Source organism: Papaver somniferum, unplaced genomic scaffold (assembly GCF_003573695.1).
Source record: "Papaver somniferum cultivar HN1 unplaced genomic scaffold, ASM357369v1 unplaced-scaffold_70, whole genome shotgun sequence".
Lineage (NCBI taxonomy): Eukaryota > Viridiplantae > Streptophyta > Magnoliopsida > Ranunculales > Papaveraceae > Papaver > Papaver somniferum.
This window is the reverse complement of record NW_020649860.1, coordinates 2286801-2310699: the sequence shown is the minus strand read 5'-3', so window position 1 is coordinate 2310699 and position 23899 is coordinate 2286801. Positions and strand designations below refer to the sequence as shown.

General features: G+C 40.6%; 1 protein-coding gene across 1 annotated transcript; it reads left to right on the top strand.

Moving 5' to 3' along the window:
* Positions 1-2332: 2332 nt before the first annotated feature.
* On the top strand, positions 2333-3276 carry LOC113344002. The gene is made up of 2 exons (XM_026588063.1): positions 2333-2481; positions 2595-3276. Exons 1-2 carry the CDS (start codon positions 2333-2335, stop codon positions 3274-3276), a joined length of 831 nt encoding a protein of 276 aa, XP_026443848.1.
* Positions 3277-23899: the final 20623 nt, after the last annotated feature.

The window sequence follows — 23899 nt, the reverse complement described above, 5'->3', positions numbered from 1 at the left end:
ATGTTTTGGCAAGTCTTTGCAGCTGTTTTGACCGGGATTTGGTGCACGGGCACAATAAAAAGAGAATTTATATTTTTATCTAGAAGAGCTATCATCTTATATCATACTTTTGGGAAGAGAAGAATAATAGTTAGGGCTTGGCGATTTTGGATTTGATCATCACGATTGAACTTAGGGTTTGCTTTTTTTTCTTCTTATTATTTTTCATGTGTTTTAAGAAATCCATGAGTAGCTAAACACTTCATATTGGTTAAGGATGTAGTCGGATATCATAAACATGCTACTAAATTAATATATTGATTTTGTTATCTCAATCAAATTATTATTGTCTTGTTCTACGATTTATTATCGCATATGATTGTATGATTGTTTGTTTAGGAGCGCTACTAAATGACCATGAATGCATATCTATAGCTAGACTAGGGTTTTGAGATACGTTTTTGTCGATAAACCTTGTCATAAGTAGCATATTGTGATTACCAATTGTATTCAAAACTTTTGTGTGATTGCAAGTAGAAGTTTGACCTATGTTAAATAGTTTACTCGTAGTATTTCTATTGCATGGATTAGTCTAATTCATAGAACTTAAATCTCTTGGAGGATTAAACCTAATAGCACGTTGCATTAGGTTGTTCACTAAGTAGTATTCATATCTTCATCTTTATGGTATATGATGGCATAAGGAATTTACCGGAGTATGCTCTCGATGGGGTACTTTAGGACTCTTGATAATGAATGATTGAGTGACAACACCAGTTATTAGTCGAAGTGCATGTATTATGATTGATGATGAACCCTTAACCAGTAATCTAAACTTATTGATTCTCTTTATTCATTATTTGCTATTATTATTAGTTATTTTAGACCTAAATCAAAAATCCCCCCAGGTTACTTAAGTTTTCAATTACGAATAACAACCCATATCTCTTTGTGGAAAGAATCTGTTCTAACTATACTGTTATTTATAATTGTGAAATGAAAGAACTTAAATTATTTTTGCATCGGTTGAGAACCGACCAAATTATGGCGCCGCTGCCGGGGAGGCATAAATGATTGTTATTTTTTTTTAGATTTCTTATTTTTAGTTTTTAATTTTGTTTTTGAGAATCTTGTTTCAGGTACTTGATCTCTGGCATCCAAACGTTGGGATTACCAACTGTGCGGAATTTCAACTTGCAGAGGAACAATACTACAAGAACCTCGAAAATCACAACAAGAAGAGATGGTTGGCAGAACGAACAACCAAAACACTGGTAACCAGGGGAACCAGGGAAATGGCGGCGCTCCACCACCTCCACCTCCCAAGAGGATACTCAAAGATCTGACATCCCCATCGTTTGATCAACAAAAGTTGTGTGCCAACTTGGAAGATTCAATTGAGCTCAAATCTCAGTTGATTCATTGGTTACCGAAGTTCAAAGGCTTCCAGTAGACGATCCAAATCGTCATGTACTACTGTTTCAACATAGCTTGACAAGTTTGAAGCCAACTGGAACTGATCAAGGAAGAGATTTATTGACAGCTTTCCCATTCTCTTTGATTGATTCTACAGAAGAATGGTTTTATGGTCTTCCACCTGGAAGTATCACAACATGGAACGAGATGCAAGAAGTATTTTTAGAAAAGTACTTTCCCTCCTCTAAAGCAGCAATTATTCGTAAAGAAATTAGTGGGATTGAACAAATTACTAGTGAGACTCTTTACGACTACTGGGAACGGTACAAGAAGTTGTTAGCGAGCTGCCCACATCATCAAATCTCTGAGCAAATCATAGTGCAATATTTTTACGATGGTTTGCTCCAATCCGAGAGAAATCTTATCGATGCAGCTAGTGGTGGTGATTTGACAAACAAAACCATCGAAGAAGCGACTGAATTGATCGAGAATATGGCTGCAAATACACAGCAAATCAACACAAGAGGTGTGTCAATGAGTCGAAGGGTTAATGAGGTTACTTCTTCACCGCACTTAGATCCATATTGGTAATATGGAGAAGAAGATGCAACAAATGGCCGTAGTAATCATTCTCTCTTATGAAAAAGAAGCTGAACAAGTGAATGTAGTATTCCCGAATCAGCAGAGACAAAGGTATGATCCCTTTTCCAACACTTACAATCCAGGATGGAGATATCACTCAAATTTCAGCTATGCGTACAAGTAAGCAGCAGCTCCAGGCCAGTTTTTAATCGCCCTGGTGGTTTCCAACAACAACCACAACATGCGCAGAACTCAGAATCATCAGAGATGCTTGCTATGATGAAGAATCTAACCACAATGGTGCAAAAAAAATCAGCAAACGACTGATGGTGCAATCAAGGAGTTGCAGACACAAATGAGCACCATGACAGGTAGATTGAACCTTTTGGAGACGCAGAATAGTGGGAAACTCCCTTCTCAACCTATTACTCCTAGAGAAATTGTTAATGCTATGACATTGAGAATTGGTAACCGGAAGATGCTGAGAAAAGCAAAGATCCCAAGGTGCCGGTTTTGGAGAAAGAGATTACCGACTCTTCCCAAACCGATGAGGTACCTAAAACAAACTCTAAACCTCTTGTTTCAACTTATGTTTCTCCTTTACCTTTTCCTCGCAGGTTCGATAATGCTAAAAAAGTGGAACAAGACAAGGAGATATTAGATATATTAAAAAACATTCATGTGAATATCCCGCTGATAGATGCAATTAGGCAGGTTCCTAAGTACGCAAGAGTTTTAAAATACCCATGCACCAAGAAGAAACGACTAACCGGTAATGAGGTTATGAGTGTGGGGGAAAACGTTTCTGCTATCCTCCAAAAGAATCTTCCACCTAAATGCAAGGACCCCGGTAGTTACGATATACCTGTTGTGTTTGGTAATAAAAGGTTTGGAAAAGCCATGCTTGATTTAGGAGCATCGGTTAATGTTATGCCCGCATCTATTTATGAGTCTTTGAATTTGGGTTCTTTGAAAGAAACCCGTATTGTTCTTGAACTAGATGATCGTACTAATGTTTACCCTAGAGGTATTATTGAAGATGTGCTTGTGCAGGTGAATCAACTCGTATTTCCAGCTGATTTCTGTGTATTGGAAATGGATAGCTGGTCTGATGCATCTATACCGCTGTTATTGGGGAGGCCTTTCATGAAAACGGTCAAAACCGTTATTGATGTTGACAAAGGAACGCTCACTATAGAATTTGATGATGAAAAGATCCGCTTCAATATTTTTGGAGCAATGCGGTATCCTAGAGATTTTCATTCGGATATTCATGCTAATGTCTTAGACGCAGGCTAAGGAGTAGCCAAAGAGTCTACAGTCGGGCTGACGACGTTAAACCAAGCGCTAATGGGAGGAAACCCATAGGTTTTGTATCTTGATACCTTTTATTTTTAGTTTTTATTATTTTGATATCATATTTTCATCCCCACATTTAATTTCGTAGAGTCCGGAATCTATTTTGAAGTAAATTTTGACGAATCCCTTTTCGTCAGAAAAATTCAGACTGCACGTAGTTCAGTACAGAGACCATAACTGTCAGACCGTTTATCGAAACACTGTGCCCTTTTGACACTGTGTAGAAAAGACGTAGGCGAACAACTTTTGTGAAATGGTGTTTTGCCAAACTCATTACCAATTTGTACAGTTTTCGTGTTATATCTGCTGCTACGTCAGAATTCAGAATTTTCAGTTTTGCACATTGAGGACAATGTGAACTTTAAGTGTGGGGGAGTATTTTGCATATAGAGTTTTTTTTTTTGTAGTGATAAAGGTGAAAATGATAGAGAAAGAGGTAGAGTTTCTTATTGATAAACAGCTGGGTTACATTACATGTAAGGGAAACCCCAGGTATAGCTAGTTGGGACGTAGGCCCTAAAACACTCCCCCTTGTGCGATCCAATAGAACTCCGTATGCAGTGCTTCACATAGAGTGCTTCGAATATAGTTCTTCAAATGTTGTCCTCTCCTTGATGACTTGTGCTGAAATCAATTGCCTCATTAAAACTTTTATAAGGAAAAACCCAGTGGGACAAAACCTTGGTATAACTATTCACATGTAATACTTCACATGTTGTCTCGTACTTTACATGTAGTTCATCACATGCAATACGATCTTCAAAGACCAATGAGTCTAAGTTAATTGTCTCGTTAAAACTTTATCAGGAAAAGCCAGAGGGACAAAACCTGAACTAAAGAAAAAGAGTACAATATTAAGCAAACTTAGAATATAGTTCGACTCGAATATGTTGCCTCATTAAAACCTTGACAAGGAAAAACCCGGTGGGACAAAACCCCGACGAAGGGAAAAGAGTACAACGTGAAAGATGCAAGTAAAGGTGATCCGTTATAGATGATCATACTGCTCTGTTGATGTGGACTAGTGTTTATGGGTAAAAACTGTTCTGCTGGTTTTGGTAAATTTGGGTGTATGGATGAGAAACAAATCTAAACCTAAAACAAATGCACTGCACGAGAGTACTTTAGATTCGAGAGATCAATCTGTACAATCCTGGCCTAAACCAAGAAATGACCATTCCAGTCTTGCTTCAGTCACAAAATGAAGAAGAAGGGTTGGTCTTAGGGAGGGAAGCGAAGAAGGTGTTGAGACCATAATGCTTAATTCTGGAGGTGTGGTTATTTTATGACTTGTATCAGAATTTGGAACTGGCTTGCGGAATGAAAGCTATCAGTTCTTTGGTATTTTTCTGGATACTGTGTTGTTGTTCCCACCAAAAATTTTTCTTGGATGAAATAGGTAGAACCTATTTATACAAGTCATATTGAACGCACCCTGATCTCGTAGAAAGTGGGAATGATTGAGTGATGGAGAAGTGGGGTAATGCGTAAATGCCAGAGACCACGTTCCCACTATGAAGGAGACGAGTTAGCTTACACCCACTACTTCTTGACGCCACTAACTGCCCTTCTTTCTGACACTTTCTTGTAATGGGCGTATTGCACGCCGCACTAACCGCCAGACCAATACCCTGATGAGCATCCCCCAGTTTGTGACATGTTTGATGTCTCGAGTGTTTTCGTGGAAAACGTGTAGCAGTTTGCTATGTGTGGCAAGTCAATATCAGAAGACTTGCCGTAGGAAGATAGCATACAATACTATTTAGGCGTGCCTTGGATGGTCGCCTAAGACTTGCCACATGCCTGTCAATTCGGTGGCGAATTTGGACGGCTGAGATTGTAACTCATGAGAATGGGTGGCCATTGATTATGGACACATTCTGTTGGCGCCTGATGGTAGCACAGTGGCGTCATTAACACATGACAATAGCGTAGTGGCATGTAACGACATGCCAGTAGCATAGTGGAACCTGGCGTAGCCACGACAGCTACTTTGGCATATTGGCATTAGACCCAAATATGGATCTGGAAACATTGGCCTTGTTGCTATATCAAACTTAAGGCCTTAGAAAAATTACTTGACTTAGTTGGCGTGACAACTTTAGCTAAATTAGGGTTTGACATATCGAAACCTCAATTAGCGTAGGCATGGCCACGACACGGTTGCGCTCTATGCAATCGGTGCCATGGCCACATCAAGGGAACTATGGAAGGACATAATATGGGAATAACCACAAGGTGCAAGGATGGCCATGGGTGATTAGAGAATGACGCCATTTTTAGGGTTTAACGGGTCCTACATGGCTCGTGACATGTTGTAGGGCCAAAGTAGCGTAATTGGGCCACGACTGGAAATTAGGGTTTCGACTAATGCCACTAAGGTAGAGCCGTTTAGAATACCCTAATTGGAATATGTTATGGCGCTTGTCCATGAACAAGGAGTGGGATATCACGATGGCGCACTATCTATGGCAAGTTAACACGATTGGCATACTACTGCGACAAAGTGGCACGTTTGGCATGTTCGGCATGCTACTGCGGCAAAATGGCACGTTTGGCATGTTTGGCACGCCACTAGCACGCCGGAGCGGAACAACACGTTTGGCATGTCAATTAACATGTTTGCATGGCTTTTGGGAAGCCAATTTGGCATCGTGACCATCTGGCGCAACTTTGCCTCTTTTAATACTGTGGCAGGTTTAGAACGACCTGATTGATCGAAAAAGAGGGGACGGCCAAGCATGGGCGTGGCCACACTTCTGGAGTGCGTGTGGAAGATTCAAAGCACGACCTGATTGGTCGATGGAAATAGGGACGGAAAGTATGGGCCCAACCACAACTCATGTGCGTGTGGCGGGTTTAAGGCGACCTGATTGGTCGACAGGAAATAGGGGCTGGTTGAGCAACATGGGGTGTAGCCACTTACAAGTAGCGCCGGCTGGCCTATGGCATGGCCACACCTTCCTTTGTTGCTGCTCCTATTCCGCGTCTCCTTTTATTCCTTGTTTTCTGATTTTAGGTAGGATTTTGCACCTACTAATCCGTGGTGGATTAATTACCTAGTCTGCCTAGGCTTAATTTCGACAGGCAAGGTCTAATATACTGCGCATGGCGCACAACCCTAATTTTTGCAAATTAGTCAGGGTAATATCTGAATCTTGTGAATTATCACAAAATTGATTGAATTCTATGTGTTGACACATAGTCCTTTAAGTTCATTGGCAGAGAGCAGTATCAACATTAAGGGTAATATATGATTAAATACTTTATGCAAGGACCTTAACCTTGATACTTAGAAATTCGTGCTACTCTGCTGCGAGTGAACACAAATTTTCATGCCATATCAACATTAAGGGTTCAGCCGGGGAACATATCACAAAAAACATTCAAAGAAACTTATAGTAACTGAGTAATACATGCAAGGTGCCAAAATTTACAGAATATCTGGGATTGTTGTTACATGCACCATTCTGGATAAATTTCATGAGGAAATATTGAGTTGCTCAATAAATGCGCCGGTGAAGAGGTTGAACACTCATCACTTTTACATGGCTCTGTCTTTTTGCAGAGTGATGGCCTATTAAATGCGAGGTTTTACAATCTTAACCCTGAACTAAAAACCAACATCAACATTAAGTCCCCTGCTTAGCGCGTAACAGTGGCATTGTTGCGGGGTAAGCATGAGATGGTGACATACAAGGATGAAACCAAAAGGCAAAACATGCGGAGTTTTCCAGGGAAAATTTGGCTGACCTTGGCAAGAGGCACGAGTAGTCTATGGTCTTTTCGCTAGCGGATTGGAACGCTGGCGTACTCCCGGCTCGTATACGGTGCTGGTGACATGAAGCATGGTGCTGGTTAGGCCACAAAAGTATGCATCACGGAGTATTAGTGTTGGCTCGGCAGTAGAGCTTTGAGTCCTGGAGCGTTGGCGCTGATTTGGGCATGACTGAATCCAAAGCGGATTCCTTTTCCTACCGAGACTCCCAAGGCACCGTGCATACATAAAGGGTGTCGCACATCCTTTTATCCTTGCTTCGTCGGATTTGATTTTGCGGTGGCAAGTTTTTTTCGTCAGCATCCCGGATGAGTCAATCATCTAAGATAAATAAGTATCTAATCATCTGATATCCCATAGCTAGAGCCTTCATGTACGTCAGGTAGAGAGTTTTCTTTTTCAAGTTTGATCAGTTTGTGTGATATAAAAGAGTACCCCGAGCTTTTCTTTTCATATCGATCACCACAGGATTTTGTTCATCTCTTTTAGGTATTGCTCCATATCTTCTTGCAGTTTTCCTTTTGTCTCCTTTCATTATGTAGGTTATCGATGTTGACATAGTACTTTCCTGCAGTATATGATGGGAACTCCTAATGGTTATTCTTCCAATTCTTCGGAGAAAAGTTTTGAAGTTGACAAACTCTGGGTTTCTGCTTCTGAGGAGGTATTAGATAAAATCGATCCTTTGTTCCGTGAGGCTGGTCGGCTTATACAAGGTATGCCTCTCACTCATCTACACCTTGTTCGGACGCGTGCTCAAGCTTTCATGGCTTCGGTTGACATGAAGGAGAAGTGGAGACATGATGAAACGTTCCATCACGTCAAGTCTCAGTGTGGTGAAGCATCTCAGCAACCCAGTGCCAGGGCTGAAAGATTCGCTGCTCGACTGAAGCGGCGAAGGATCGAGCCTAAGAAACCTCCGGGAGAGAGCAAGTTCAATTACCCTATTCATGACGGTATCGTAATCCTCGACTATGATGTTGATGAACCAGAGTATCCTCAAGAGGATGTTGGAGCAGTTTCTGATAAGGATGTTGGTGCGGCCCAAAAGAAAGAGACTGAAATGGCTTCTGGAGGGGATGCCGAAACTACCGTTGGAGAGGACGCTGAGGCAGCCGTTGAAGAGGGATTTGGAGAAGGCGCTGAAGCAGCCGCTGGAGAGGATGTTGAGGCAGTCTCTGGAGAGGGCTTTGGAGAAGGCTCTGAAGCAGGCGTTGACATTGATAACTAGTTTTCATTCTGTCATTTCCTTCTGTAGAAAACAATCTTTTCGTAGCTTGTAGATGCTTTTGATACTTCAGTTTTTTTTTTGTTCATGTGACAGGAGCCATGCTTCACCAAGTAATATTCTTTCATTCATGTTGTTTTGATAATTTCATATCTTTAATTGGATGAATGAATAAAATCTCCGAAAGAATCCCAAAACCCCTTTTGCGAAAAACAAGTTCTTCCATTCTTCCAGAGCGATTCAGCGGATAAAAAGTCAAAACGCATAAATAACGCAACAATAATGCTAGATGGCGCGTCACATCCCGGCTACTTCCACAATAACGCCTCTGTATGCCGTTGGAAACCGTAACTCAAAACAGGGGAAACAGTAGCAATAGTTAAGGGTTTCACCAACCTTTTATCGGATTTTCTCTTGAAAATTACACAGGATGTCTGTAGCATGCCGCCTGAGTATGTAGAAGTGTGAGCTGCCACAAGCCGGGAAACACGTCGCGAGAAGTAGAGAAACCTCTTCAGGAGAAAGTTGAAGCCAGATGTTCTTATGCCATCACTTGCTGATCTTCTTCCTTGCATATTCTTCTCTTCAGTACTTTTTGAATAAGATATTTCTTGTAGGGTTTGATTTTTTCTGGTTTCGAATTGATGGGTAATGGCTTTGTGAGGGTTTGAATTTACTTGGTGCTTTTCCCTTTTAGATTTAGGAAAACTTATTTTTGAAAGAAAGATACTTTTAATTAAAATCGAAACCCTAATTATGAATGCAAACAGTGCAATCATTTTGAAGGAATTACAAATATTGCATGAAGAGGAAAATTACTGAAGAAAATACTAAGAAGAATTTTGAGGCAAGAGGTGGCGTGACTTTTAGACTTTGAAGGGTTTGAGCCACCGGGCATGTATTACTATGCCGTCTAACTTGTCCGTGTTGATGAGCTTGAAGTAGCCTCCCAAAATAACTTCTGCTACTAGGTATGGTTCGTCTGTGGAGTCAGACGAAGGAGGCTGAGCGGAAACTTTCACTACCATGTCTCCAACTTGGAATGAGTTTTGATGTTGCGCCGCTATTTGATTCTTGGATCCATTATTGTTGACTAAGACGACTTCCAAACTTTTGATGAAACACTTGAAGGGGACGGCATCCCATTCACATCTTCCAATGACGCCCGGGTTGATAATTGGATCTAGTCCCCAGGCCTGGACGGGAGGAGAAGTGACTGGTTGCAGAAAGGGTTGTTCGATGAGACTTACTTGTGTCCGAAATCCGCATATGTACGTCGATGGGATTTCTCCAGGCAGCTGGGTTACATTGGAAATTTGTAGATATGGTAGCATGTAGTCCTCAGGGTCGGACGGCTTGTTGGAAATTCTTTCAGGTACGGACACCGGACATATTCCTAATTTTGCTTTATTGTTATGCACCCACGAGCGCCCCAGAATCATGTCATAATTTGGGCATTCTTTGACAATATGGAATTTTCCGTGTGTTAAAGCATCTCCCACCTTGATTTCGAGATTGATATAACCGTAAGCATTCATTGCTTCTCCTTCTGGGTTTTTGACCACAATTGGGGAGTGAGTAGCCTCTTGCTTTGAAACCCCCGCAGATCTCAAAGTCTTGACAGTAACAGTATTGAAGTCAGAGGCCGCGTCGATTAGTGCGCTATCAAACTCGATATCCTTCAGGTGAGCAGTGGTCAACAGTCCCCAGTTACACTTTCCAACGCTGTTTCCCGAGAGAGGTTGGGATTTGGGAGCAGTTTCTTCGACAGAAAAGAGTCGCCTGCCCGACACGACGCGGTTGAGGGCTGTAAATATACCTTGACGCTGCGCTTTGGAGAAATAGAGGATTTCACACACACGTTGCATCATGGACTGCACTGTCTTGTGGACACAGTCCCCGAGAAACATACAGCTCCTGACTGGAAGAGGATCTATGTGAACTCCCTCATTGCCTAGTTGAAGTTCTCCCGCCTCCACCTTCTCCTTGAAGATGCATTTCAATCTATTGCATTCATTGGTTAGGTGATGGACGAACCTGTGGTAGCGGCAATACTTGGGATTTGCCATTTCCTCTCCAGTCGGCGAACGCCTGATAGGAGGTAGCTTGATGGCATCATCTTGAATCCATGCTTCCAGAAGTTCAATTAACTCCTCGATTTAGAAAGGGAAATCCAGGGAAGCTTCTCCGGCTTCTTGGTGTTCCACATGAGCTTTAGTCGCAGCCTTTCAAGGTGGAGCCGCCTGATGTGCTGGTGCTGCACGCTTGGGTGGTTGTTCTGCTGCTGAAGCTTTCCTTTTTCCCCCTTCACCCACCACGCTTACGGAGGGGCCAGTGTTATATTGCTTGTTGACGAGGCGTATGTTTCTTCGAGTTTCGCGTGCGTCTTCACTCTTGGACGGCCTGGTTCTTTCTAACAATGATGGTGCTGTTGTGGCCGACCGCTTAGCGGCTTCATGAAGTTCAGAGAATGTCTGGAAGCATAGATTCTCCAATAAGGCGTGGTAAATGGGAACCATGCCATTTATGTAGGACTCCACCAATTGTTCCCCAGTCACGTTTGGGTCGTGACAATCCAGTGCCTGAATTCTGAATCTTTTGACGTAATCATTTGGATGTTCATTGTTTCGTTGGAACATCCTTCCTAAGTCTGAAAAGGTGATTTTCTCAGACACAAAGAAATATTTCTTGTAGAAAGCTGCAACCATCTCAGTTGCGTATGCTGTTTGGTGCAATGTTGTTGTACCAGGTGTACGCTCTTCCAGTAAGTGAATTTGAAAATTCTTTCAAGCGGAGGACATGATTGTATTCGTGCTCACCCAAGGATTCTAAAAATCGAGAGATATGTTCACGCGCATTACTAGTACCGTCATAAAGGGAGAATTGAGGAGAAGAATATCCCCTCGGAAGAGGAACTCTTTGCACATCAGGAGGATACGGAGGTTGATGCTGGTGCATGTCCACCGGGTTTTCTCTGTCTCGATTTCGGAGAAGTCATTCCAAATCTTCACGTGTGACGAAATTGGATGGTTGATTCCTCTCTAATGGGCGGGACTCTTCATTTACAAGGGTGCGCCCTGCTGAGGTACTGGTGTCAGGGGTATTAAAAGTGCTCCTCATTGGCTCTGGTCGGCGTGGTTCCTGCGGTAACCGCTGTTAGTGTCTTGAGGAAAGTAAGCACCTCCTTCTGAGTTGAATCCATGTCCGTCTGAGCTTTATCAAGAACTTCCTGTCTTTCCATCAAATCAGCAATGGTGATAGGGGGTTGGCCTCCTCTGGTTCCTCCAGTCTCTCGTCCCGATGGTGTAGTGGCGGCGACGATGGTGACAACTGGGGGCGTCACGCTTGAAGAAATATTGGGGGTGGCGGCAGCGACTCTGGCCCTGGTGATCGGAGGTGTAACGCCTGAGGGGATGTTTCCTATGCCGCTGGTGCTGATCATGCTAACATGTGGTACATTGATGCCACTGGAAGGGACGTTGATACCAAGGACGTTCTCAGTGCTGGTGGCATCATGGATTGTTGCTGATCCGGATTTGATCTCTACCATCTTGAAATTGGGATTGAAAAAATGAAATTTAAAATTGGAAATTGTTTTACAACCGAGAGATTAATCTCCCACTGTGGTCGCCAGTTGTTTATGGGTAGAAACTGTTTCTGCTGGTTTTGGTAAATTTGGGTGTGTGGATGAGAAACAAATCTAAACCTAAAACCAATGCACTGCACGGGAGTAATTTAGATTCGAGAGATCAATCTGTACAATTCTGGCCCAAACCAAGAAATGGCCGTTCCAGTCTTGCTTCGGTCACAAAATGAAGGAGAAGGGTTGGTCTTAGGGAGGGAAGCGAAGAAGGTGTTGAGACCAGAATGGTTAATTCTGGAGGTGTGGTTATTTTATGACTTGTATCAGAATTTGGAACTGGCTTGCGGAATGAAAGCTATCAGTTCTTTGGTATTTTTCTGGATACTGTGTTGTTGTTCCCACCAAAACTTGTTTTTTGGTTGAAATAGGTAGAACCTGTTTATACAAGTCATATTGAATGCACCATGATCTCGTAGAAAGTGGGAATAATTGAGTGATGGAGAAGTGGGGTAATGCGTAAATGCCAGAGACCACGTTCCCACTATGAAGGAGACGGGTTGGTTTACACCCACTACTTCTTGCCGCCACTAACTGCCCTGCTTTCTGACATTTTCTTGTAATGGGCTTGTTGCACACCGCACACTGTAAACCGCCATACCAATACCCCGATGAGCATCCCCCAGTTTGTGACATGTTTGATGTCTCGAGTGTTTTCGTGGAAAACGTGTATCAGTTTCCTATGTGTGGCAATTCAAAGTCAGAAGACTTACCGCAGGAAGATAGCACGCGATGCTATTTAGGCTTGCCTTGGCTGGTCGCCTAAGACTTTCCACAGGCCTGTCAATTCGGTGGAAAATTTGAACGGATGAGATTGTAACTCATGAGAAAGGGTGTCCATTGATTATGGCCACATTCTGTTGGCGCCTGATGGTAGCACAGTGGAGTCATTGGCACATGCCAATGGCATAGTGGCATGTAACGGCATGCCAGTGGCATAGTGGCGCATGGCGTAGCCACGACAACTACTTTGGCATATTGGTGTTAGACCCAAATATGGCTCTGGAAACATTTGCCCTGTTTCTATATCAAACTTAAGGCCTTAGGAAAATCACTTGACTTAGTTGGCGTGGCAACTTTGGCTAAATTAGGGTTTGGCATATCGAAACCGCAATTAGCGTACGGCATGGCCGCGATACAGTGGCGCTTTATGTAATCGGTGTCATGGCCACATCAAAGGAACTATGGCAGGCCATAATATGGGAATAACCACAAGGCGCAAGGATGACCACGGGTGATTATAGAATGGCACCATTATAGGGTTTGACGGGTCCCACATGGCTCGTGGCATGTTGTAGGGCCAAAGTAGCGTAATTGAGCCACGACTGGAAATTAGGGTTTCGACTAATGCCACTAAGACAGAGCCGTTTAGAATACCCTAATTGGAATATGTTATGGCGTTTGGCCACGAACAAGGAGTGGATTAGCACGTTGGCACACTATTTATGGCATGTTGACACGATTGGCATGCTACTGCGGCAAAGTGGCACGTTTGGCATTTTTGGCATGCTACTGGGCAAAGTGGCACATTTGGCATGTTTGGCATGCCACTAGCACACCGGAGCGGAAAGACACGTTTGGCATGTTTGGAATGCCAATTAGCATGTTGGCGCGGCTTTTGGGAAGCCAATTTGGCATCATGACCATCCGGCGCAACTTTGCCTCTTTTGATACTGTGGCAGGTTTAGAGCGACCTGATTGGTCGAAAAAGAGGGGCCGACCAAGCATGGGCGTGGCCACACTTATGGTGTGCGTGTGGCGGATTTAAAGCGACCTGATTGGTCGATGAAAATAGGGCCGACAAGTATGGGCCCAGCTACAACTCATGTGTGTGTGGCGGGTTTAAGGCGACTTGATTGGTCGACAGGAAATAGGGGCCGGTTGAGCAACATGGGGTGTGACCACTTACAAGTGGCGACGGCTGGCCTATGGCCACACCTTCCTTTGTTGCTGCTCCTATTCCGCGGCTTCTTTTATTCCTTCTTTTCTGATTTTAGGTAGGATTTTGCACCTACTAATACATGGCGAATTAATTACCTAGTCCGCCTAGGCTTAATTTCGACTGGCAAGGTCTAATATACTGCGCAGGGCGCACAACCCTAATTTTTGCAAATTAGTCAGAGCAATATCTGAATCTTGTGAATTATCACAAAATTGATTGAATTCTATGTGTTGACACGGAGTCCTTTAAGTTCATTGGCAGAGAGCAGTATGCTTTCTGATTAAATACTTTATGCAAAGACCTTAACCTTGATACTTGGAAATTCGTGCTACTCTGCTGCGAGTGAACACAAATTGTCATGCCATATCAACATTAAAGGTTCAGCCGGGGAACATAGCACATAAAGCATTCAAAGAAACTTATATTAACTGAGTAATACATGCAAGGTGCAAAATTTTTTACAGAATATCTGGGATTGTTGCTACATGCACCATTCTGGATAAATTTCATGAGGAAATATTGAGTTGCTCAATAAATGCGCCAGTGAAGAGGTTGAACACTCATGACTTTTACATGGCTTTGTCTTTTTGCAGAGTGACGGCCTATTAAATGCGAGGTTTTACAACCTTAACCCTGAACTAAAGTCCACCATCAACAACTAGTTATTTCACAACTCTTAAGGCAGAAAATCCTCGTGGTAAAGAAAATAGCCTTAGCTGGGAAATTACATTCCCGGTGTTTTGTTGTTGTCTCATTAAAAACCGTGCTGAGTCAAAACAACCTCGGCGAAGGAAAATAGTGCAACACACCATTAGATGCTCCCCCTAATGACAGACAATTTTCATTAGTTTAATGCATTCAAAAGGAGTTTATCACACTTTACTTTGGTGAATTGAATATTTATAAGACCCTGTTGTTGATTCTTTAAGTTACGTTGCTTAACATACTATCACGTTTCATTTATTTGATTCAGATATTTTCAGTAGTATTAACGCGATCTTTATGTCTTCAACGTTCAACATACTTGATGTTTTTAGTGTTGTCTCGCTAAAAACCTTTTCGAGTAACAAAACCCTTTGGGAAAAACTATTCTCGATCGAAGGGAAAAAGAGTACAACACATCTTCAATTTCGAAGTAAATTATGTCGACATCATATCCTTGGATCCTCCCCTTGATGTCGGCATATCCCCCTGATTACTTTCAGAGTTGTTCCAGATTGTTCCTTTAGTCATGTACTTTTCGAAACTGAATATCGGTAATGACCTAGGAAATAGTCTACCGTATCTACCCCTCATTACTTTCGTTGGAGAAGAGATTATTGTTCCTTTATAATCAACAACCTTTGGATTACACTTTCGTTAGCATTACTTTTTATGTCTTTGCATGGATAAAACAAATTTATGTCAATGGTTACGGTTAAGCACATGATTATATTCACTATACCATTCTAATGACGTTGCGTTGGCGCGAAGCTATATCTAGCTAACAAGTTCATTGAGGATGTAACATTTGGTCGAGTACATTATGCTAAGTACAATAATGCGTCTATTATACTTATAGATAAGGAAAGTTCATCTCCCGACCCAACTTCGTCATCTTCTTTTAGACGAATTGGTCATTTATGTACATTTGAAACTCGACTAATCATGGGAGTGCTAGCAGAATGCACATCCTTGTTAAATTTCCTGACAATGGACATATGCAAACTGGTGGAATAATATACCACAAGCTCGGTCTTCTATTTTAGAACATAGATAAGATCGAGATTTCCAAGGATTTTCATCTCAAATTCAGATTTTAAATAACTTGTAAGATCTCTTATTCCATTAAGAGTACTTATCATGTCCATACCGTCGACATAAATAGCTATAAATCTGAATCAGGAACTTATTTAATACACATGGCATGAAACCTTACTTGTTTATCCCTTCCCAATCAAATAGTCACTTAGACGGGTATACCACATCCGCCTGATTGTTTAAATCAATAAGTGAGTGTTTCAGTGTAACTGCAAACACACTCCTTGGTTTAGAGTCATTCGACTTGGGAAGCAAAAATCCATCATGCACTTTTGCAAATATCTTTGAGTCTAAATCTCTAGAGATATAACCACATCTACTATGTTTCAAGTTCTTTTGAAACTACCAAGCAAACTAATTAACTGAACATTATGATGTTTCAAAGAGTAAGCGATCCAGGGGTTTGTGAGAAACCTCGCGCCACGAGGTGATTCTTTATACTTTAAGACCTCATTCTTCTCACTACACTTTGTGACAAATAACCACATATGTCCCACAGGCTTTACACTAGGTTGGTTAGCACTACCACACCAAATACCCGTATATTTGTCAAAGAACTAAGTTCTTCCTGGATTGTGTAGGCCAAATATGTTATTTATTTGAAGTTAATCAAAATAAAGCATGGTTAGATATCATTGTGTTCTACTTCTGGAGCAACTATTTATGGATTATATCATCATTGTGCACGCATGATCCTTCCATTGACTCATATGCATTCTCATAATCCGTCAGGATTTCATTGTTCTCTAGAATCATTTAAAACTTCGGAGCGTCCTCCAGTTTGATTCATGGACTATTTAGAGACAATCTTATGAGATGATTTCCGATGATATAAATAAGTTGTGCCTTACTCACCTAATTCCTTTCTAGGTAAGGATTGATCGAACCAAGTGGTCTCTCCAACTTCCTTTATGGAGCCACGGCCCCAACCACACTTCCACCTGACTGCAATTGCAACACCTTAGCCTATGGTGTATATCCCGTATTGAGGATTTGTAACTTTGCAGGTAGGTTTGCAGCTGGTATGTGTGATCTCATCACTTTAGCAACATCAGTGTACATTCTGAAAAATCGAATATTCTTTATCAATTCACATTTACATTTGTGGAGTACAAGAATCAATATAAGACACAGTGGGAACACACCACGACAATTCATGTCGTTCCCTTAGAAAATAATTTTTCTTATCTCCCCCTAACGACGGGAAGACTGTCTCATTAAAGTTATAACCCCGCAAATCTAGTGGTAAGAGATCTCCTGGCAAAAGTTTTAAAATGCGGATAATTATTGGGAACTCATTCCAACATAACTACTTAACAGTTTTGAAGACCCATCATAGTACGATGTGGAGTCATAATGGCACATATATAGTGCAACCAAAAATGTGTAAGAACACGAATGTCAGGCTTAAATCCATTTACCAACTAGTACGTAGAAAAGGTTGACTAATATTAGGTTCTAAAAACGAATTAAGTAAGATGCGTGTAAGATTGCATATCCCCAAAGCAATAAAAGATAGGTTGGTACGCATAACCTATTCCTTAGGCACCATCTGTAACCTTTGATGGTAGCCTCTGCGAGACCTATTGGGTATAAGATGCTCTATATTGATCCTATTAAACACGCAATATTCATCAAGTCCTTTTGATGTAAATTCTCTAGAATTAATAAGGGTGGTGAGCCTTTGCACTTTGTACTGTGTAATATGTGCTAGGAGTTTTTAAACGCAAATTTCTTGGGAACTATAACTAGTCCAAAATGTCAAAACATTCACCAGAGCCGTAAGTCATTTGATGGTCCGCATTCTGCATGAATATTTTTCTAAATTTCACATTGTTATCTTTGTAATATGGATTATTTACCATTTGCATCTTAGGATGGTCTCGATCCTGTTTTACTGAAGACTTTGTAAAATGAGTGATATGCTCTCTTACTTAAAAGCATAATGGGAGGGAGGAGGGGGTTGTGCATCTGGTACTTTAGAAAACACTTATTGATAGATATGCCGTTACTTTGCATTCTTTCAAATATTTTTTCCGCTGTGTTGTCCATTCAAACACAACGATGTACGTATGAGTCCTTTCAAAACGAAACATCATGTCACAACCAAAGTGCCTTTATGGTTATGTCAAAGTCTATATGAGTCAATTTCCAACATTTCATCGTCAGAGTCAATATGGATTCAATAATCCAAATTAATACTATAGTCATTAGTCTCTCTAAAGTATGTTTCCTTCCAAATACATTAGTGACTATAAAAGATGCAATCAATTACATTATCATCACAGTCAGGTTCCACATGATATCCATTTGCATGGGTTTCTTTGGAATTTAACAAGGTGTGATTATCTCTCGGTACATATAGAGATTTTGTGACGTCTTTGTTCTATCTTGAAAACAAAATTTTGAGCAGTGTTGCGCTCGATGATCCAATCCTTGGTCACATTATAAGGAAATAGTTCAACAACTAGTTGAAATTCCTTAAGCTAGTGGAAGAAAAACAATTATGAGTTAGACGTTTGGGTCTTGAGAGTTTTAATAAGTGGTGTGGCCTTATTACGTAGTAAAAGTGGGATTCAACTCAAGTACTTTACACTGAATATATATTACATTTCACCCAATATATCTCAAGTGATTTAGAGAATTTATGTCTCGTGTTTTCATTCCATAGGTGTAGATATTGGATCTATTTCACTGAATAAGATAGTCAATTGGCCCGACAAAGTTCTTATTGCCATTAAAGTTGATGTGAAAATTGGTTGCTACTATAATACACATATTACATTGTATATATCAACACCTATGACTAGGTGCATTTACAACTCTTTTGTTTATGATGGGAGCTAGAATTACATCTTAGCTTCATCCCATATTCAGCTGATACATGTACTTTGGTGTCATTACTACTGGGGAAAAATACATCTTTGTCGCATGATATATATGTCCCTTTTCACATGCTTTATATGAGTCATTACGTCTAACCCTTATTACTTCGGGGTTCTTTCCATTTTCAATTTTGCTACATTTAGCTTAATTTGAGAAATTTCTTTATCTCAATAGGCCAAGAGAATCTCACTATACATGTCAACCAATTACTAAAGATAGTTCTCTTGTTGTCATATTTCAACATATACTGGTTCGTTAGTATCATGGATGAAGTAGAGAAATGGAAATATTCTGGCTCATATCATCTTTTGTGAGTTCTTCCGCAAAATTTGGAATACATGTGATTTTATTTGCAATGTATCTTTTGAAACTACCGACTCTTTAATAGTCGAGCAAGTGGATTACATCCCACGGAACATTCAAATTTTAGGGAAGAAAATATCAAGTACAAAATAATGGTATTCAAGTACTTCTAGACCCCAAATAAATACATTGGAATTGAGTTGGTACAACCAATTAAACAAAAGACACCATTCAACTATAGCCAATATCATATTCAAGAGAACAAAATAACACTAAAACCCCAAATAAATACATTGGAATTGAATTGGTACAACCAATTAAACAAAAGACACCATTCAACTATAGCCAATATAATATTCAAGAGAAAAAAATAACACTAAAACCAAAACTCTGAATGATCAACAATCATAATTCTTAATATTCTAAAAACAGGTAAATAAACCCAACAAATATTCGTTCAATATAAAAACCAGTGGTTACATATCTCAGGTCAAACTTGCCAAACTTTGGTTCCACCTATACATAGCCAGAACCAGAACCATCTCGCACGTGCACGACCAGCTACCATGGCGGAACAAGGATAAGACTGGACGGAACGGCCGAGTCAGCTGGGGCGAGTTGGAACGGACGAGTCAGATAAACTACAGCCGACGAACTCTTTCTCTTTTCCCCGGATCCCGCTCAAGTTTCACGCCGGAGAAACGCCCAAACATGAACATACCATCAGTTGCAGTGCGGATTCTAAGAATGAAATTAAATGAATCAATAGAGAAGCATCATTATAATATGAAACATATGGTAGATCTGACAATAATATCATTATACATACATGTTATGATATGAATCAATAGCAAAATTAACATTTACATGAAAAAAATCATTGATTCAATCAAAAAAATCCAAAACAGATCATCATATTATAAAATCTATCAATCAGGAAAGCACGTGTAACATGCAGATTGCACTTATAAAATGTAAACACAATAGAGAAGTAAGGGAAAGAAAGATTTAAAAATACCTACGACTCAGAAGTAAGGAAAGAGTAAATTAGCGGTACCGAATCAGTGAGAGGTAGATTCTCGAGGGCTTAATCACGTTGATTGGAACCAAGAAAATGAATAAGGAGAAAAGCAAAAATAAAAATTTAACTGATTTGACGATAATGACTTCAACGATTTCAATACAATCCTGATGTTGATTGCATAGCCCGTGTTGATGAAGATGAATCCATCCCAGTTTTTCGGTATCGCGTCGTTCTTTTGGTAGGAATAAATAAATAAATAATTTTTTTTCAATGATTTCAGATTTTAGCTTTACGGTAGAGTTCGTGTTGATAACGTTTTGTAGTGATAAAGGTGAAAATGATAGAGAAAGAGGCAGAGTTTCTTATTGATCAACAACTGGGTTACATGGATACAATAACATATATATACATGTAAGGGAAACCCTAGGTATAACTAGTTGGGCCGCACATTCATGGGTCGTAGGCCCTACAACATTTTTAGATTTTTGCCTATATTTTTCAAAATTTTGTATATTTTTGCGTAAAACCTCCAGCTTGTAGAGAATTTAGAGTCACTAGCATACTTCTATGTATGTTTACATAAATAATTCTGACTGACATAACTGAACTTGGAAGTGTTAGGGAACTGCTTTCAGATTTCTTGCTTGTTAGAGTGTTAAATAATGGATTTAATCGTGTCGGTGATGCAAATGAGGAGCAGGGATAAATGCATTATTAGAGTTGCTGATCAATCATTAGTGGAGACTACCTATTTTCAAATCAACAGAGGCACCAAACCAAATTTTCTTTGTAGCTGACTAAAGAGCTTTCTTTTGAGTGTGTGTCATTGTACGTTAATTCCGGGTAGAATGGTGAGATACCCAACTTCACACCATTTTCAGCACTATTTTTGATCTCTTGAGTGCTAATTTTGTCAATCATGAGGGTGACGTCTATAGATGAAAACCACATTCTTGTAGTTTGATTTGCAGTTAGCACCACTCTCTCTCTCGCCAACAACAGGTCCATAGAAACACCACCACCATCAACAAGGGAGCGACATCAAAATCTACAAGGAAAGTTGAAGACGTTTGAGGTTTACAAGCAACAATACATAAAAGAGCAAATTTCATATCCAAGAAAAGCAACATATAATGAGCATATTTTTATATACATGTTGAAGACTTACACATAAGGAGTGGAATTCTATATTCAAGTTGAAGACTTATTTACAAGAGCGAAGAAAATCAAAAGATGGGAATTATATTGAAGTTTATGATACGAAGACAATACAAGTTGTGAAGAATCAAGCGGTAAAGTACTTATCCCATGGCCATAACAATTTCATTGTTTATTTTATATTCAGTTTGTAGTTATTTCTCTTGTCAAAAAAATAAAAATAAATAAATAAATGAAAAGATGAAAAGATGAAAAAAAAAGACAAGAGAAATTCTTTGTATTATTTTGGTTTGTATTTCTTTTTGTATTCATTTAATAAAGCCATGGGGAAGAAGAAAAATCTATGAAGAAGTTTCAAGCAACAAGGAACTGAAGAGAAAGAGTTACGAATTTTCGAAGTTCTACGAAGTTCAAGAATTTATCATCAACAGTTGAAGACCGAAGACGAAGACCAAGAAGATGAAGAGGACGAGCTGAAGACTACGTTTCTATTGGATGTTGTGAGAGTGGTGCTTTCGTCACTGCCGATCGTATGTGAAGGTGGTAAGTGCTCCCATCCTTGCTACAGTGGTTGATTTCCTTTCTTATAGATCATCAGAAAAAGCCTTTTATTTCCCACGATCTTGTGGGGTCTCCAGAAATAGTTCGGAAGGTTTCCTTCCCACCATTCAACGTGTGTAGGATTTCTCTCTTCATTCCTACCAGCACACATGTGAGACCTATAAAAATGCCGTCTTATTGAGTGAAATTATCATAAAATCCTTTTAAGTGAGGCAGAAGTCGAGGGGAAATGCTTATTGATCGCTCTCAAACACGCGATCTCTCGTTATGGCGTGGTTATTTCTCACTCAATATTTAAGAATGAGAATATGTTCTTTGGTATTTCTAACTCCTTATTACTAACATGCAAAAACTCTATGTCCTCATAGCTCTTTGGGTGCTTGGGAAGCTGAAACGCTTTGAAGTTGGAGTAGGTTTTCTGGGTATACCTCTCGTAATCCCTCACGAGACTATAACTCGTCCGCTAGGGACACCTAGGGGTTTAAAGGCTTGTTGCACATGCTAAGTGCAACCGTGACTTCGACGACAATGAGTTTTTGTACCTTAGTTTATTTCTGTAGTTTGCTCGAGGACTAGCAAAAGCCAAGTGTGGGGGAATTTGATAGGTGCAATATTTGCACTAGTTAGCTACTCAAATGCTATGCTTTCTTGATAGTTTTTATATCATTATGCTTTGATTTTGTTTGTTTTTGAGTTTTTTAGGTGTTTGAAGTCGTCTTAACCAAAAGGAAGTGGAACTAGCTCAAATCCGAGATTTCTTTACATCACCTTGAAGAGGACGAAAAGACAAAGACAATGGCGAAAGAACGAAGTCATTCTGACCTCGTGTGAAGAAGTTAAGGCTATCGAAGGAGTTAAAGTTGAGGAATATATGAATGAACAGAATTACTAAAGGCAGTCACTGAAATAACTTGGAGGCAGCCACATTTCAAAAGGTGTTAACAGCACTTGCAGTTTTACTTGGGGCGCCACCATCTTCATTACCTTCTTTCTTATTCTCCAATTTTCACGATGATGGTTTTTGGCTTGCTGTTATCACCAAAGAAGCTCAGGGGATCGAGCAGAGATCGTGGACAGCATATAATGGTAGGAAGAGCTGGAGTTTGGTGTTTCCATCGAGAATAGAGATGGAGTTTGCTGTCACGGTGATGGCATGCATGGAACTGATGATCGAAAGAATGGAGTTGTTTTCTGCTGCCATGGATGGATTGAACGAGAAACTGATGATGGAGAAGAAATAGCTGAGCTCGTGGTGGTAGGAAAATGGTGGAGTCGACAAGGTTCTCAACGGATAATGACGCGGTGATGTTGATGATCAATTCAGAATGGAGGTGGCTGTTGGCAATTGATAAAAGAAGGGAGAGTTAAGCTCGAGTTGAGCTGTAGTCGAGAAGAGGACTGGTTCTGATGTTGTGGTTCTCTGCCGTTAATGGAGATGAAGGAGGTTGCTTCCAGTGAAGACTACGTTGATGAAAAACGCATTAATGATCGAGTTTGGTTATGCTGTAGGACTTGGCAGTTACGGAGTTGAGTCTGCTGGGTCGATGGCTGGAGATGATGATAGGAGATACTGGGAGTTATCGTGAGGTGAGTTTTGAATATGCTGAGAGTTACTAAACAGGCAGTGGTGGTTTGTTGATGATCATGAGATGAAGATGACTACGGACAGAGTTCGGCAGTGCAGATGGAGTTGAGATGATTGCAGCCATTGACGAGTAGGGAGCTGAGCTATGATGACGATGAAGTGGGAGTCTTGGAGAAGTTAGATGTTGTAGTTAGGAAACTCAGATAGTTTGAGTTTTCACGGAGAATCTGGTAATCGAGGTCCTCATCGACTGAGTTCTCAAAACTCAGATGTTCAGAAAACTCACGGTGACCAGACTGTACGTGGGTGGCTGGGGTTGAGAATGAAAATCCAGGGGAAAAATCTTTTCACGGAGTGGTGTATATCCGTGAGTTTCCGGGAGAAGAAAACCAAAATCGGCAACTTTTTATTTTCACGGAGGAAGAAGTGTCCGTGATTCCGACTGGACTAAACCAAATTTCAGGGAAAAATAATCTTCATGGAGGTTCATGTGTCCGTGAGTTTATCGTTCGGAAAAGAAAAAGGTGTATTGTCAGTTCTGCGGAACTGACTGTTGAAACAAGATTTTGGGCTGGACTTTAACAGGCTTGTTCGTGGGCCCATTAGCTGGAGCTGATTTTCTTTACACGGCCAGACTTTGGGCGTGAGATATTTGATG